The following is a 13,768-nucleotide window of genomic DNA, read 5'->3' as shown; positions in this document are numbered from 1 at the left end:
TGAGTAAACTCCGGGAAAGCTCTGCGAGTCCACTTGAGAGTTAAACCAGTGTAAGATGGATTTGAGGCCGAGGATTGGAAGCATTTTATCTCCTCGCGTGAAGAATGTGTAGGGAAGAGGAGAGGATGTAAGGAGGGGCCACGGAGACCCTGCTGACTAATCAGAAGCCAGAAGTGAAAGTCCTTTTCTTGTCACATCTGGGTTACTCTGAGCCCGAACTCTTGCAGCTGAATGCAGAGGAGAAGCCATTTCTCAAAATCCGCAGTGTCTAATATTTCCCTCCTGCACATGTGTCCCGATAATTGATGCTCATGTGGACCGCCGGCGCCGGCTTCACGCGTTCGTGTGCCACATTAATAATTGCCTATGTACGTCGTGTGTATTTTTGGGATTTTCATCACAACAAAATGCGTGGAGGTGCAGTCAGCACTTCTAATTCACATTTTTTTCGTCAGTCAGCAGATATCGCCGCACAGTTTGCTGGCTTTCAGTTCTGCGTGGCGGCGGAACCAGCTGGTGTTTGTTCAGACTTCCAGCACTGACGTTGAAATAGCAACTCGAAAAAAAAAGTGTTTGGCTTCATTCCTCTACTCCTGACTTCACATCTCTAAACACTTCATTAGAGCAAGGTTACAAGTTGTCACTTTTATAGAGAGCACCACAGGAACGATGAATGCTCTGATCTCCTCCATTTATGCAGATGACGCCTCGGAATTAATCTCTAATCCCGCTGCACTGACTCATTTTAATCTCTAATCTCTTCGCCGTCTCACCTGCTAATGAGACCCCAAGACACCAAAACTACTCCTTGTGATAATGAAAGTAATTTCTGAAGTCGGTTTTTCGGTTCAAGGTCATCTCTAAAATTGAAATCGTCACTATATTTTTTTACTACTATGAATCTCACGACACACCGCAAAAGTCCATAGTTGTTATTTGAAGCGCACATGCTTTAAAGGGCCCATTTGTAGTTTTTTAAATGGTGTTCCTGGCTCCCCCTTGTGTCAGAACGGTGTGACTGCAATGTCGTAAATTTGCAGTTTTGCAGTTCGCAATTTTTCTGCCGTTTCCATTTTTCATTTATAAAATTAAAAATGAGGTCTGGAGATTGAATCACAAGTGTTTCTTTAAAGCTACAATATGCAAGCTTGGTAATATTGTTTTTGGCGTCCCTAGTGTCAATAGGGTGTAACTGTAATATTTTAGAATCTTTCTTATGCCACTGCATTTATGTAATATTTGTCACAGTTTCTGGTGTTATCTTCATGGTAACCTGAGAAAAAAGTCTCTAGTACTTTAGATAAAGAAAGATATACTTTATGAATCCCGACTGTTTAACCAATCATTACAGAAAATGTGAAACTATTATTATTATTACTATTATTATAGTCTTGAAAATATTCTCTTCGTCAAGGGTAGTATTTGTGTCACTCCAGGACAGTTGCTAAACTTCATTTCCTTCTCCTCTAACTTCTCTAATCCTCTTTCCTGCTGCCTAAATCTTGGGACAACTTTCGGCTTTTCCAGAGAGTTCTCCGACCCAATAGCTTCTTAAAAAAAAAAAACGTGGTGATGTACACAAAGCACTCGGAGATATTGTTTTGAGATAACCATGAAAACATCTGGTGAGGTCTGGAGAAAGTCTGAACTACTCAGTCTCGACATCTATTTTAGGATCGAGGGTCTTTGAAAGCTTTCAAGCTGGTGATTTATGGGTTTTTCAGTAACGTATCTCATTTCTCATAAAGAACTGTTTCATGGTGGCTCGTGTTTCAAAAGCTACAGTAACCACTTTCGACTGCTCGCGGAGCTCTGTTTATTTCCCATCATGCTATCAATGTTGAACACGCTTTATTCTGGACGACGAGGCTCCCTTGTGTTTGAACGCTTTGAATGGAGCTCTCTCTACTGTGAAACTAAGCGAATAACTCATAATATTGATGCCAATTTGGTTAATTTTCACCACTTGCTTCCTTTATTGCAGTGGTCTCATCCCACAAGATGATATTCTGAGGCCCTTTGTTTGATTTTAAAAGATTTAATAGTGCAGGCCGAGCAACAGACTACGTCTTTGTTCCAAGTCACATGGTTAGGGATTAACGACCAAACACTTATTTTTTCAAGAGAGTCATAGTTTATCTGATAACCATTAAAATGAAAATAAACCATTTCAATGAAATTTTCAGGAAGTGAATGTTACCATTTGCATCCACAAATATATATATATTTATATTTTTATATATATATATATATATATTTAATGAAAACATTTTTTTATTTAGTTTCAAGGAAAAAGAAACACAGAAACATCAGACATATAATCATCCGCGCCTACATCCAACCCCCCAAATACTCCCAAAATAAAATAAAAAAAAAAAACAACAGTTGGCAGATATGCTTGAAAAGGAAAATCAAATATAATAATGATGGTAATAGTAATCAAAATTATAACACAAATAAACAATAATTCACGTCAATAACCATAATTGAAAATAAGATAATATTAATTAATAATTTCTTAAATCACCATTGAAGGAATTCCATTTTAAATAGTTTTTACACGTCTGCTTAAGTAAAATAAATATTCCATTTTTTTTCTCAAGATTTATGTATTCAACTGTCTTATATCCTCCTCAGGTTAATATTAACCATATATATTTTTGCTTTCCTTTACCTCGTATATATCACCATGTTCAAGGAAATCAAGAGAAAGTTCCCGAACAGGATGGAAGTCAGATGTTTTCTTATTAATAACATATGTAAGCTTTTCTAGAGCGAGGCTAGAAGTGTATCCACTAATCTTTTAAAGGTTTTATGGACTCTCTTTGGTGGCAAAATCCAACCAACATTTCTTCGCCTACCGTGTGCTGAGAGCGAAAACAACCACCTGCTGTCTAATTGAGCAGATTGCTGTTAGTGTTTCAAATACTAAACAAGATTTAATCGGTACATTAAACACAAGGAAATATGATTAGGTTTTAAAAAAGATAAAATGAGCAGTTTGGCAGAAGTCTGCGCTCTTTAAAGTGCAAAATCAATTAGTACATTCAGTTTCTCTGTTTATGGTTTAAATTTTGACAATTCCTTTTGTCTTAAAACTTTGTCAACTGTCAAAGCTCGTGCTCAATATACAACCCACCTCCTCCGAAGCTCCTCCTGTGCATTCCATCACCGCCGGGGGTGAACGTTATCAGGGACGTACGAAAGATTTAGTCATCAATCAACCTCTGTATGTTTTTGGACGAGGGAGGAAACCCACACCAGCGCAGAGATAACATACAAACTCCACACAGAAAAGCTCTTTAATGCTTCATTACCTCCTTTGGGAGTGTTTCACGGGCGTAGATCACATTTTTATGTTGCTCATCTACACCCTCCAGTTAAACTAAATTACCCTGAATGTGATGTTTTACTACTGATATCATTTCTCCTCCTGAATTTTATTATAATTTGCCACAGTAAATTTGATGCGAGTGTCGATTATTTGTAGCGACGATAAATGCGAAACTATCTTAGAGGTGAGTTATAGCTTTATTGGCCATTTAATTTTGCTTATTTTATTTTTTTAAAGGTCCAAGTGGGGAACTTCCGTCACACCATCGCCAAAGTGCAGCTGGGCGGCAGCGAGCTGGCCATTGTGGTGTCCATTGTGGTGTGTTGCATCCTCCTGCTGCTGTGCACTGTGGGTAAGTCGTGTTTGCCTTTCCCCCCTTTCAGCAGGATGATGGATGTCGGCAACAGGGATGGATGCTCCAGATGTGGAGCAGATAAAACGAATCTGGGGTTTATAGTTTCACTTGCCTCATCCCTCATGAGCGCCCGTAGCACAAAGACCCCTCTGTTCCCATCACTCTCCGCCGCCCGTGTGCGCACTGTCCTCTGTGAAGTGTTGATCTTCAAACCGCTTCCTGCCTTACATCTCTTCGCTGGATTTCAGGAAATTTAGTTCTGCCGCTTCGTTTGTGTGTGTGATGTGCAACAATGCCCCGACAGATTATATCCACACACTCAAGTCAAGACTTTTGTCTCCTCAGCACTTGTCGTCTACTGCACAAAGAGTCGAAGGGCGGAACGTTATTGGCAGAAAACTCTGGTCCAAATGGAGGAGATGGAGTCGCAGATCCGGGAGGAAATCCGAAAAGGTGCTTTTTCCACGGCTATTCCTGGCGTACCATTTGTTTTTGTGAATGTGCTGATGAGGCCGAAGGAAAAACAAAAGCCGAGCGGCGAGGAGACGGAAATATCGACCGCACACGTTTGTGTTTATACAAATGGCATTAGCTGTGTTTCTCTTGTCTGAGACGCAAAAGGGTGATACGACCGCTGACAGATTTGTGTCTTGTAAGCGTGACTCATAAAATCCAGCGTCTGACAAATGATCAGTCACACTCAGACACACAGCTCTCCACATCGCCTCGACTCTGTCTGCACCGCAGGAGCAAGGTCTGTGTGTGTGTGTGTGTGTGTGTGTGTGTGTGTGTGGAGTAAAGCTGTGTGAAGGCCACTCCACATCTGAGCTCCCAGATTTATGGTGAAGAGATGGGAGGAACAGATACGGAGATAGCAGCGGGACTCGGGTTGTAAGTCCGAGGAGAAGGCAGAAGCGAGGGAGGGAAGGTGTGTGTTTCTTGTTCAGAAAAATGACGACGGATTCGTGGTAAAAGTCCAGGGAAAGAAAGATGAAAATATCCCTATAGAAAGAGGAGATTTTAGGAGTTGCTATTGAAGGCGACTGTGGCGGGGGGGGCTTTTCTCCCTGACCAGGGGTTGGTGGGCAGAAGTGACAGAGCAGACGGATAAATGATCGCAGAGTAACACAATCTATGTTTCGCCTCAAACTCCTCACCTCTCCTCTTCCTCCACAAACAGTGGAAACCAGCATCGTAACCCAAAAACGTCTCTCATCTCGTAACAGGAAGAGAGGGTTTTTTTTTTTTTTTCCATAAAGGGATCTTGTGTTCTCATTAGCCGAGCAACATTATCCGCTCTCATAACTTCTCCCCCAATAAAGCGACGACAATAAGTCCGATATTAGCATTCCCGACGCGGCGAGACGATTCCCGCGACACATAAATCTCGACCTCCACATGTGTTTCGGATGAGGATTCCGGCGGCTCGGGTTAGTTTGCTAAACAGTTGCCCGCTGAACAGCTGAGTCCAGGTTTGTCCTTTCGTCAGGCTAAACACTAGATCTAGATGATCGAAAAAAATCTCTTCCACTAGGCCGAGCCAGAAAGACTTTTAATGCTTTTAACATCAGCAGAGACTCCCGGTATCTGTGTGAGGAGTCCTAATGGGATTCAAAGAAACAGCATTTGTGACCTTATTTTCCGGCCTCTCGGCTCGTCTTCTTTATCTTCTCAGGCTTTGCTGAGCTGCAGACAGACATGACGGATCTGACGAAGGAGCTGAATCGCAGCCAGGGCATCCCCTTTTTGGAGTATAAACAGTTTGTCACGCGCACATTCTTCCCCAAGGTGAGAGACATTACTTCTCTCCGCTATCTGATTCAAGCCGGCAGACTTATTGTGCCGTTTTCTCCAGCTAGGGGATTTCATACTTTTCCACACAACATGTTCAATTTTCCACTACCTGTAAATTGCTGGATGAAAATCACCTTGAAAGTTTTTTTTAGAGAAGTACAGGGCAGTTTGCCTCCCTGGAGGAGAGTTAATGTGTTCTCCATAGGTAAGCACTTTTTTCTGTTGTGGTATCCACCCTGAAGGTAAACTGTGGCTCTGTCTGGGTGTTTTTCGAGCAAAACAGAAGACAGAACTCAGCAGGCTTTGTCTCTCAACCACAGGCATGGTCGTTCAAGGAGACAGAACAATAGCAGGCATCCAGACGAGGGAAACTTTCCCCCCGATTTTCCCAAAATACAGCCTTCACTTACTCACCCCCGCATGTGCTGGTACACATCACTGTTTTGTTGCAGTGGACACGGCTCTGAGCTGAGAGCCTGTGGGGGTGTGATGAGAAGAAAAGCTTTAAAAAAAAGAACATTATTCAGGTGTTTTTAGAACCGTCCCTTCATTATTCTTCTCTCAGACTCCAAACAAGACTCTCTCACTAGCTTTCCCTCAAGATGAAACAAAGTTGTTGTTTTTTCAGAGGTTGATGAATATGAAGCGTGATGTCTATGGAGGGACACTCGAGAACTCAAATAAGAGCTCCTCAAAAGTACTTGCTAGAAAGTATCAAAAACAAAAAAGATATATATTTTATTCAATATCAGGAAATAAATGCATATGATCAAAATGGTTATTTTATAGGACAGAAAATCAAAATAGAAAAGGAATAAAAGCTTGAGAAATGAATGAAGATGAGAATTAGTTAATGGGTAAGTGATCACAGAAAATGTCCATAATTTAGTTGGAATATCATCGCTTTGAATATGTACACAAAACAAGCAATCATTTATAAAAAAAAAAAAAACATACAGGCGCTGAAACTGAGTCTGCATTTTTTATTATTATTGTGACAGAATAAAGATGAACGATGTTCTAGAGAGAGTAACACAAGATTAAGAAAAAGTCTTGATTTAAACATTATAAAACATTTTTTAGTATCAATTTAAAATCGAAAAATATTTAGGTTCACAAATTTATACGTAAAAACACACTTTTAGAAAGCTTAAAAGCAAGTATTTAATGTAGAATAAGACATTTTTTACTATAATATTTTTGAAATATATTAATCAATAAATATTGGAGAGGATAAACTTATATATTATTTAATGTTAAATACATTTATAAACAAAAATGATTCATTAATGATGTGAAAATACAGTTTAAAAAGTTCTATAACTTTAAAATTGTGTGTAAGTGTATAAATACTGATGGATAATAGTTAGTTAGCCTCAGAGTCAGAGATGTAGTCACATTCCAATCCCAGCTCTCAACTCTTGCCTGTGTTTGTTGGCACTGGAGTGGATAATTTATTTCACATATTTGTCTGAGGAGTTGTTACTGATACCACAGCTGAGAACACATCGTTCCCCCTTCTGTCGCTGGACTGAACCGCTGATTCAATCGACCAATAAATCGATCAATACTCCTGAAGCTTGGAGAACATAATCTGCCCAAGAGTGGACCGTTAGGTTCTAGTTTAGCCTGTTGCATCTTTGTTTTTCAAACATTGGGCTCTGAACGGCTGCATCATCCTCCCCGAGACTCCCATGTGTCACTAAAGTCTCCTCTTCATGCTTCGTCAAGGACTTCGCCAGCAAATGTGCTGCTTTCGTTCCAGTTTACATATTTGCATGAACAGAGTCTCAAGGGCAGCTATTTCTGTTTCCCTTTTGTCTTCCCGCCTTCACCCGCCGTCCTCGTTTTCAGATGTGCTCCGATTACGAGAGGAGCCTGGTCCAGCCCATCTACGAGAACGACGCTCTGGGTCCCCGGGCTCTCCCGGAGACCCATCCTCTGCTGCAGGACTGGAAGGTGAGGGGTTAAGCCATTACCATGTTGGCTTTTGCCAGAGCGCCTCCATCTGAGCCCTTTCTTCCTCCCTTGTCCTGAAAGTAGGTCACGCCGAGGCTTATTAAGGTTTATAGAGAAGTCGTTGATGAAGAGTAAAGGAAGGCATTGTGTGCAACTGCGAGTCGGTTTGATACTTTTTCACAGAAATATCCCGGGAATAGACTTTTCTCACTAGTTTTATTGGATTGTCGCTGATCAATTATCTTTTGATTGATAGAGCGACACAGAAAAATGGGAATAGAGAGCAAAGGTAGCTTCAAGATATATTTTGTACAGGGGTTCCCGTGCCTTAAATCCATGAATCTCCTTTGGCATTCAAATGTCTTCAATTAAATTGTCAAAAGTCTTAAGCTTGTGAACTCATGATAAGTACGTTTTTATGTTGGTGTCAAACTCAAAATATCAGGTTAAAATTTCGTTTTTTTAACAATTTAAAGAGTGACAATCACAATAGTAGAACTAAAAGAGTGAAATTGACCTCATTTTTCAGTTTATTGTCCAGTTGATCTTCAATTTAATTCAAATGCTATGGAAAAAAATGTCCTTAAGTTGGAGAAACCCTTGAGTAGTTGTTTGATTTGTTGTTAATGAAAATTTGGTATCGGTAAACAACAACCAATGTCTGATTCGATTTATGGACAAAATGCTTTTATATTTTTTTATTTAACTGGAAAATAAAGAGAGTTGGCGAATTTACTGAAGCCTTTTTTGTGCAGGAGAGAATGTGACGAGAAAATAAAACAAAAATGTATCTTAATTTGAATTGAATATTGAATTGAAGTAGATGTTATTATGTAGCATCAACTTTACAAAATGGCAGACCATGGTTCTTTCTATTTTTTAAAGAAGCATAATTGTTGTCTAAAAAGTAGCATTTGTTACGCTATGCTGTGTAAGGTTTTTTTTCTATTCATGTTCCAAAACGTTACGTTTTTTGTCGTTCCATCTGGAAGGTTTCGTCATTCACTCGTATGGCTTCTCACCGCTGATATATATATATATATATATATGAGGTTATACTTTGAGAACCCCAGTGACTGAATCTAGTTTAAGATGAGATTCTTTCAGGTCCAATTCCTTCTCATTAATCTTAGAACATATCATGTAAGTTGTTTCATTTATTTCACTGGATGCTGTGTTTTTAGAAGAACATGTCAAATGTAGCCCCTTGGCACAGGTATACCTTGTGTCAGTGCTTTTCTAGTTGTATTGTTTAAAGTTTGAAGAAAAGTTGTCGCTCCGCAATTACTGCGAAAACTTTGAGACTTTGTGAGTCGTGAGTGATGACGGGGGTCGTGAGAATCCCGGTGAGTGATCCACACCACGTTCGAACAATAGGTGTGTGTGTGTGTGCGCGCAGACCTTTGAAGGCTCTTAACGAGTGGACTGTCCAATAAGTTGATGTCCGCCTGATGACTCACCGCCCCGGCGTGTCGGGGAACGCCTCAACAATAGACTTTAAATAGAACTGCACCCCGGCTTGTTTGTGTGTATAACGAAGGGCCCGGTCGGGACCCCGGAGATACAGTGAGTGAGAGACCCTCTCCGCCATGAATGGGAAAGCGCGTGTTTCGGACGAGCGAAAGTAACGATTGCGGCGTCGAGTTTTGGGTCGGCTGCCGAGGGAGCCTGTCTCGCAGTGATGAAGTGCCTGGGATCCACATCGTCTAACCAGGAAGTGTTTTCCAGGTCACAGCAAATAAATCTCGCGGGCGGGCATTTATCTTAATGGACACCCCCGTTCTCCTTCTGTCAGCCGGCGAAACCACACCATATGGCTGCAGTCCAGAGGGAAGACTTCATCACACCGCTGCTTAGTCGCACCCGTAGATAGGCCACACTCATTAAGTCGACTCGGCACATTTCGGAGGCAATCGAACAAAGTCAGGCAACCAAGATGGCGTAGATAGGACCAGAAAACGATTGGATCACACTGTGTGTGTGGAGGGGGGCGGCGGGCGGGGGGGTTCAGACAGCCTCAGGAGACGAGCGCTGGTGGAATGCATCAGGGAGGGAGCAGCAGGTGTGTGATGCGGTTTAGGTGAAGTCATGTGGTGAAATAATTGTCTCATTGTCTGCCGCCAGGCCAACAACACGACCAGGCCCAACGTGGAGGAGGGCATCACCATGTTCTCCACCCTGCTCAACAACAAGCACTTCCTCGTCACCTTCGTGCACGCCATGGAGCAGCAGAAGGACTTCGCCGTGCGAGACAGGTAATGACCGAGGTCTACGTCGTGCTTAGGTCGTGATTACAGTTTTTAGTCGAGATAAATACTTAACCAAGGTGGTTTTGTTTTTTGATGACTGGATTGTGGTGGTGACCTGTTGCTCCATCTGGCTTTAGGAAGGATTTGCAAGTCACTTTTCTAGCTTCTAAACAAATGGCGTGCAATCAAGTCTTTAAAATGGGTTAAAACATGTTTGTTGTTATTGAAACTAATGCTAGTTACCTTGTTATTTTTTTAAAAGTGGTACTTAAATCTCTACCCTGAATAACTTCTTACTATATTGTTAAAAAAAACGCTTATAACCCCCAAAATAAGCAAGTGAATCCAGATGCTATGAAATGACTTATTGACCCTCCCCTCCCAGCTTCTGATGCATTATGGGTGTAATTCTGAACAGTAGTGGCTTTTCAACGAAGATCTTACCCGCTTTTAGCCACTACTCATGAATTCTGGCAGGTCCCTGATTTGATAGCTGTGTTCATGTAATGATAAATGAGCTCCCTGGCAGAGGTATGCACCATCTCTGTGCTTATCTGGCTTTTTAGTATTTCACTCGCCCGTTGCAAAGATCTGAAATTTCTCGACACGGTTTCATCATCTTCGCCTGCAGCTGTTTTTCTCTCCTAAAACCTTCCTGTCATTGTGGATAATCGCTGAGAAATTCCAGAGGAAAGGCCACATCCCTGTCCCAGCTTAGCGTCAGCATTTACTTTCTGATGTCGCCGCGTTCTGCCGGACTTATGGGTCTTTGTCCGGGAAATCCCCGCCACTTGTGGAACCGACTCGGCCGCAAACCCGGCTGCACTAGATCTGCTTCAGCCCTTCTGTGGTTTCACAGGTGCCGTCGAGAAGGACTAATGTTGTTCTTTCCACAACCTTGAAGTCGTATTCTCTGAATTCAGATGCAGCCTGGCGTCGCTGCTCACCATCGCCCTCCATGGCAAGCTCGAGTACTACACCAGCATCATGAAGGACCTGCTGGTGGATCTGATCGACGCGTCGGCCGCTAAAAACCCGAAGCTGATGCTGCGGCGCACGGAGTCCGTGGTGGAGAAGATGCTCACCAACTGGATGTCCATCTGCATGTACAGCTACCTCAAGGTGAGAGAGCGAGGAGGGAGACCCCGGGCTTTAGTTCTTGACTGTGTGGCTTTGCAGGAAACAGTGGGCGAGCCCTTCTTCCTGCTGCTGTGTGCGATCAAGCAGCAGATCAACAAGGGCTCCATAGACGCCATCACGGGGAAGGCCCGCTACACACTCAACGAGGAGTGGCTCCTCCGAGAGAACATCGAGGCCAAACCACAGGTAGTGAAAGCGGAGCATTTATAGTGAATCAGGAAGTTTTTCAATGCATGTTTGTTTGCGCAGAACATCAACGTGTCCTTCCAGGGGTGCGGCATGGACTCGCTGTCCGTCAGGGTTATGAACACAGACACCATCTGCCAGGTGAAGGAGAAAATCCTCGAGGCCTTTTACAAAAACCTGCCGTTCTCCCAGTGGCCGAGAGCGGAGGACGTGGACCTCGGTAAGAAAAAAAAAAAACCTTCGCTTTCATCACCCCGCTAAGATAAAGTCATCTCCGTCGCTAAAGGTCAATTCATATCGTGAAGCCCCGGCTAACCTGGGGGCGCAATATAATAAACGACAGGACGCATCGAGAAGAGTGGACGCTCATAATCACGGAGACTTATTGCGCTCGCCCCGCAGAGCCGATTTGATTAATGACGCCAGATTGTTTTGGTGACGCCGCCTCAAGATTTTTTTCGGCGACTAATTCTCTCAATCCCGCAGAGTGGTTCGACTCGGGGAGCAACAGCAAGCTCCTGCAGGACCTGGACAACTCCTCCTTGATGGAGGACGGCCGCAAGAAGCTCAACACGGTCTTTCATTATAAGGTGTGCGGATGTGAACCTGCTCTTTTTTCTGTGTCTGAATGAAGCGGTAATGGCTGAAGCGAAAGGCGTCTGAGGTGAAAACCCCATGTAATTGGTGTCATGTGACGCCCACGGGTGAGATTCAGGGCTGTCTGTGAGTCCGTAGCTAATGTACAGAACATTTACCACATGATCCCGCTGACCTTTTGGAGGCTTGCTTTTGGAAAACCGACAGCTAAAGTAGTCAGAAAATCTCTCCTATCCTAGTCTTTAATGTGGAATTGGAGGCATATTTTTCTCATCGGAGCGACGGGAGTTCCATCTGCGACGGAAAAGTCAATTCCGATTGTCTCCAAACTCCATTACTCAGGATCTCAGTCCAGCCCTCTGATGCCGTACTCCGTCAAAAACCCGCCTTAGCTCAAGAAAAAAATAGGTCATTGTTAAGAAATTGATGAGAAATAACCTCCATTCATATTTTATCTCCGTCAACCATAATCTCATTTCATTCAGAACAAAACCCGCCGCACTGAAACAAGGAGATAACAACGCAAAACAAACTTCTACGAAAATCTTTGTTTGCTAACTGAGCCGCCACCTCACAACTCTTCAATCTGTATTTCACTCACACGTCTGACTTTGCTTTTGTTCGTGGACGTCCTTCTGCAGTGAAAAGTCCAGGCTTCGGATTTGAACAAATGCAGCCGCAGCAGAATTAGGCAATTGTTGAGAAATCATGGCGGGACTTAGTGTCGCAATTTTCCCTTCATTTAACCAACTGAAGTGTTTTCCTTCTGGGTTTTTCCACTTCCTTTTTAACTCGCCACAAGTTCACGCTATAAAAGTGGAAGACTTTCGATGAAAGTAGAGCGGCAGCTATTGAATAGAAATTGATTCATTAACAAAATGTGATTAAAAAACAATACAAAAATGTAATAAAATTGAGATTTTTTAAGAAAAAAAGCCAACTTTGCTGTCAACGTTGAAGCAAATGTATAAATGCCGAGCTGAGTGAATTAAAGGTATTTACATGTTAATCATTGGTTTTGTTTAGAGCCTGGCTTGGTCTGAGTTTGGAATCAATGTGTCTCAAAAGTACACAAACCTTGTTTATTTAGATCATCAAACAAGAAGAAAAATAACCATTCATGCTTCAATGAAGACCATCTGTAATCAATTCTACTCTGTGGTTTTCCTTTGTTCTTGCCTCTTGGATAATCAATAACTTACGGTGTAGTATAAAGTTGCGATCGAAACAGCTCTCACTTCGGAGTGAAAATGGGTCATGCGGTGAGTAGGTTCTGTATTAAACTCTCCTTGCAAGTAAAATTGCTGTGTGTTTAAACCGATTCCACTGATGTCTCTTGTCACAGACTTAAATCTGATTCTTAAACCGACATGTGTAAACGTCGTAATAAAATACCTGCACATTTAAACGATATATAGCCAGCGAGGCAGTTAATTATATGATTAATTGAATTACCTTTTGTTTCCCCCTAAATAAAAAAGATGAGGCGACCAAAGCTGATCAACTCCAAGTGTTTGTTTAATCTCTTAAGTTCATTTGCACTTGAGTAAACACTCCCTCGTTGACCTCTGACCCCGCCTGTACTTGCTAAGTGTTGTTTAGTTCCGAGCCGCGAAGGCAGCGAGCCGCGGCTTGTACTAACAGTCCGGGTTCATCGACAAAAGCTGCTCAATCCATTTCACCACAGGTCGACTTTAATGAGCCCAGCCACACACACACACACACACACACACTGACGCACACCTCTCAGCACAAGATCCCCCCCTGGAGGCCACACCTAATGATGCCACCCCAGCTCACCCTTTGACCCTCTGACCTCTCTCTCTTCTCTTTCCTTCCTCTCCAGGTCCCAGAGGGGGCGTCGCTGGCCATGAGCATGAAAGACAAGAAAGAGAACACCCTGGGGAGAGGTACGTCACCCTTCAAAACACACCCCCGTTACTCCACCACCCACTCTTAGACAAACACCCCCTCACTCACGGGGGGGGGGAGTCTTCGGTAAATCACGGGAACGCGATCCGCCCTTGTAAACACTGGTGAAACCACATACCCAGCGTCCTCTGAAGACACATCCAAACACACTCGGCGGCTAATAAATCACGACACGTCGTTGATCTGCGCAGCGGCGTCCAGCGCCGGTGCCGCCGCTCACCG

At 42.9% G+C, this 13,768-nt stretch overlaps 1 protein-coding gene across 2 annotated transcripts in view; it reads left to right on the top strand.

Annotated features, from left to right (window-relative positions):
• The window catches only part of plxnd1 (plexin D1), a 78,144-nt gene that overhangs the window by 55,275 nt on the left and 9,101 nt on the right, over nt 1-13,768 (top strand). For both annotated transcript variants that reach the window (XM_087781180.1, XM_087781181.1), the window contains 10 exons: nt 3,572-3,686; nt 4,035-4,142; nt 5,365-5,477; nt 7,338-7,442; nt 9,567-9,697; nt 10,615-10,813; nt 10,871-11,017; nt 11,081-11,237; nt 11,504-11,607; nt 13,461-13,524. In XM_087781180.1, the coding sequence (XP_087637306.1) occupies nt 3,572-3,686; nt 4,035-4,142; nt 5,365-5,477; nt 7,338-7,442; nt 9,567-9,697; nt 10,615-10,813; nt 10,871-11,017; nt 11,081-11,237; nt 11,504-11,607; nt 13,461-13,524 (1,243 nt within the window). The remainder of the gene's footprint in view (nt 1-3,571; nt 3,687-4,034; nt 4,143-5,364; nt 5,478-7,337; nt 7,443-9,566; nt 9,698-10,614; nt 10,814-10,870; nt 11,018-11,080; nt 11,238-11,503; nt 11,608-13,460; nt 13,525-13,768) is intronic.

Source organism: Callionymus lyra, chromosome 19 (genome assembly GCF_982586985.1).
Source record: "Callionymus lyra chromosome 19, fCalLyr1.hap1.1, whole genome shotgun sequence".
Lineage (NCBI taxonomy): Eukaryota > Metazoa > Chordata > Actinopteri > Syngnathiformes > Callionymidae > Callionymus > Callionymus lyra.
Note: the sequence above shows the minus strand (reverse complement) of the source record. Positions and strands in the feature narration are given on the sequence as shown.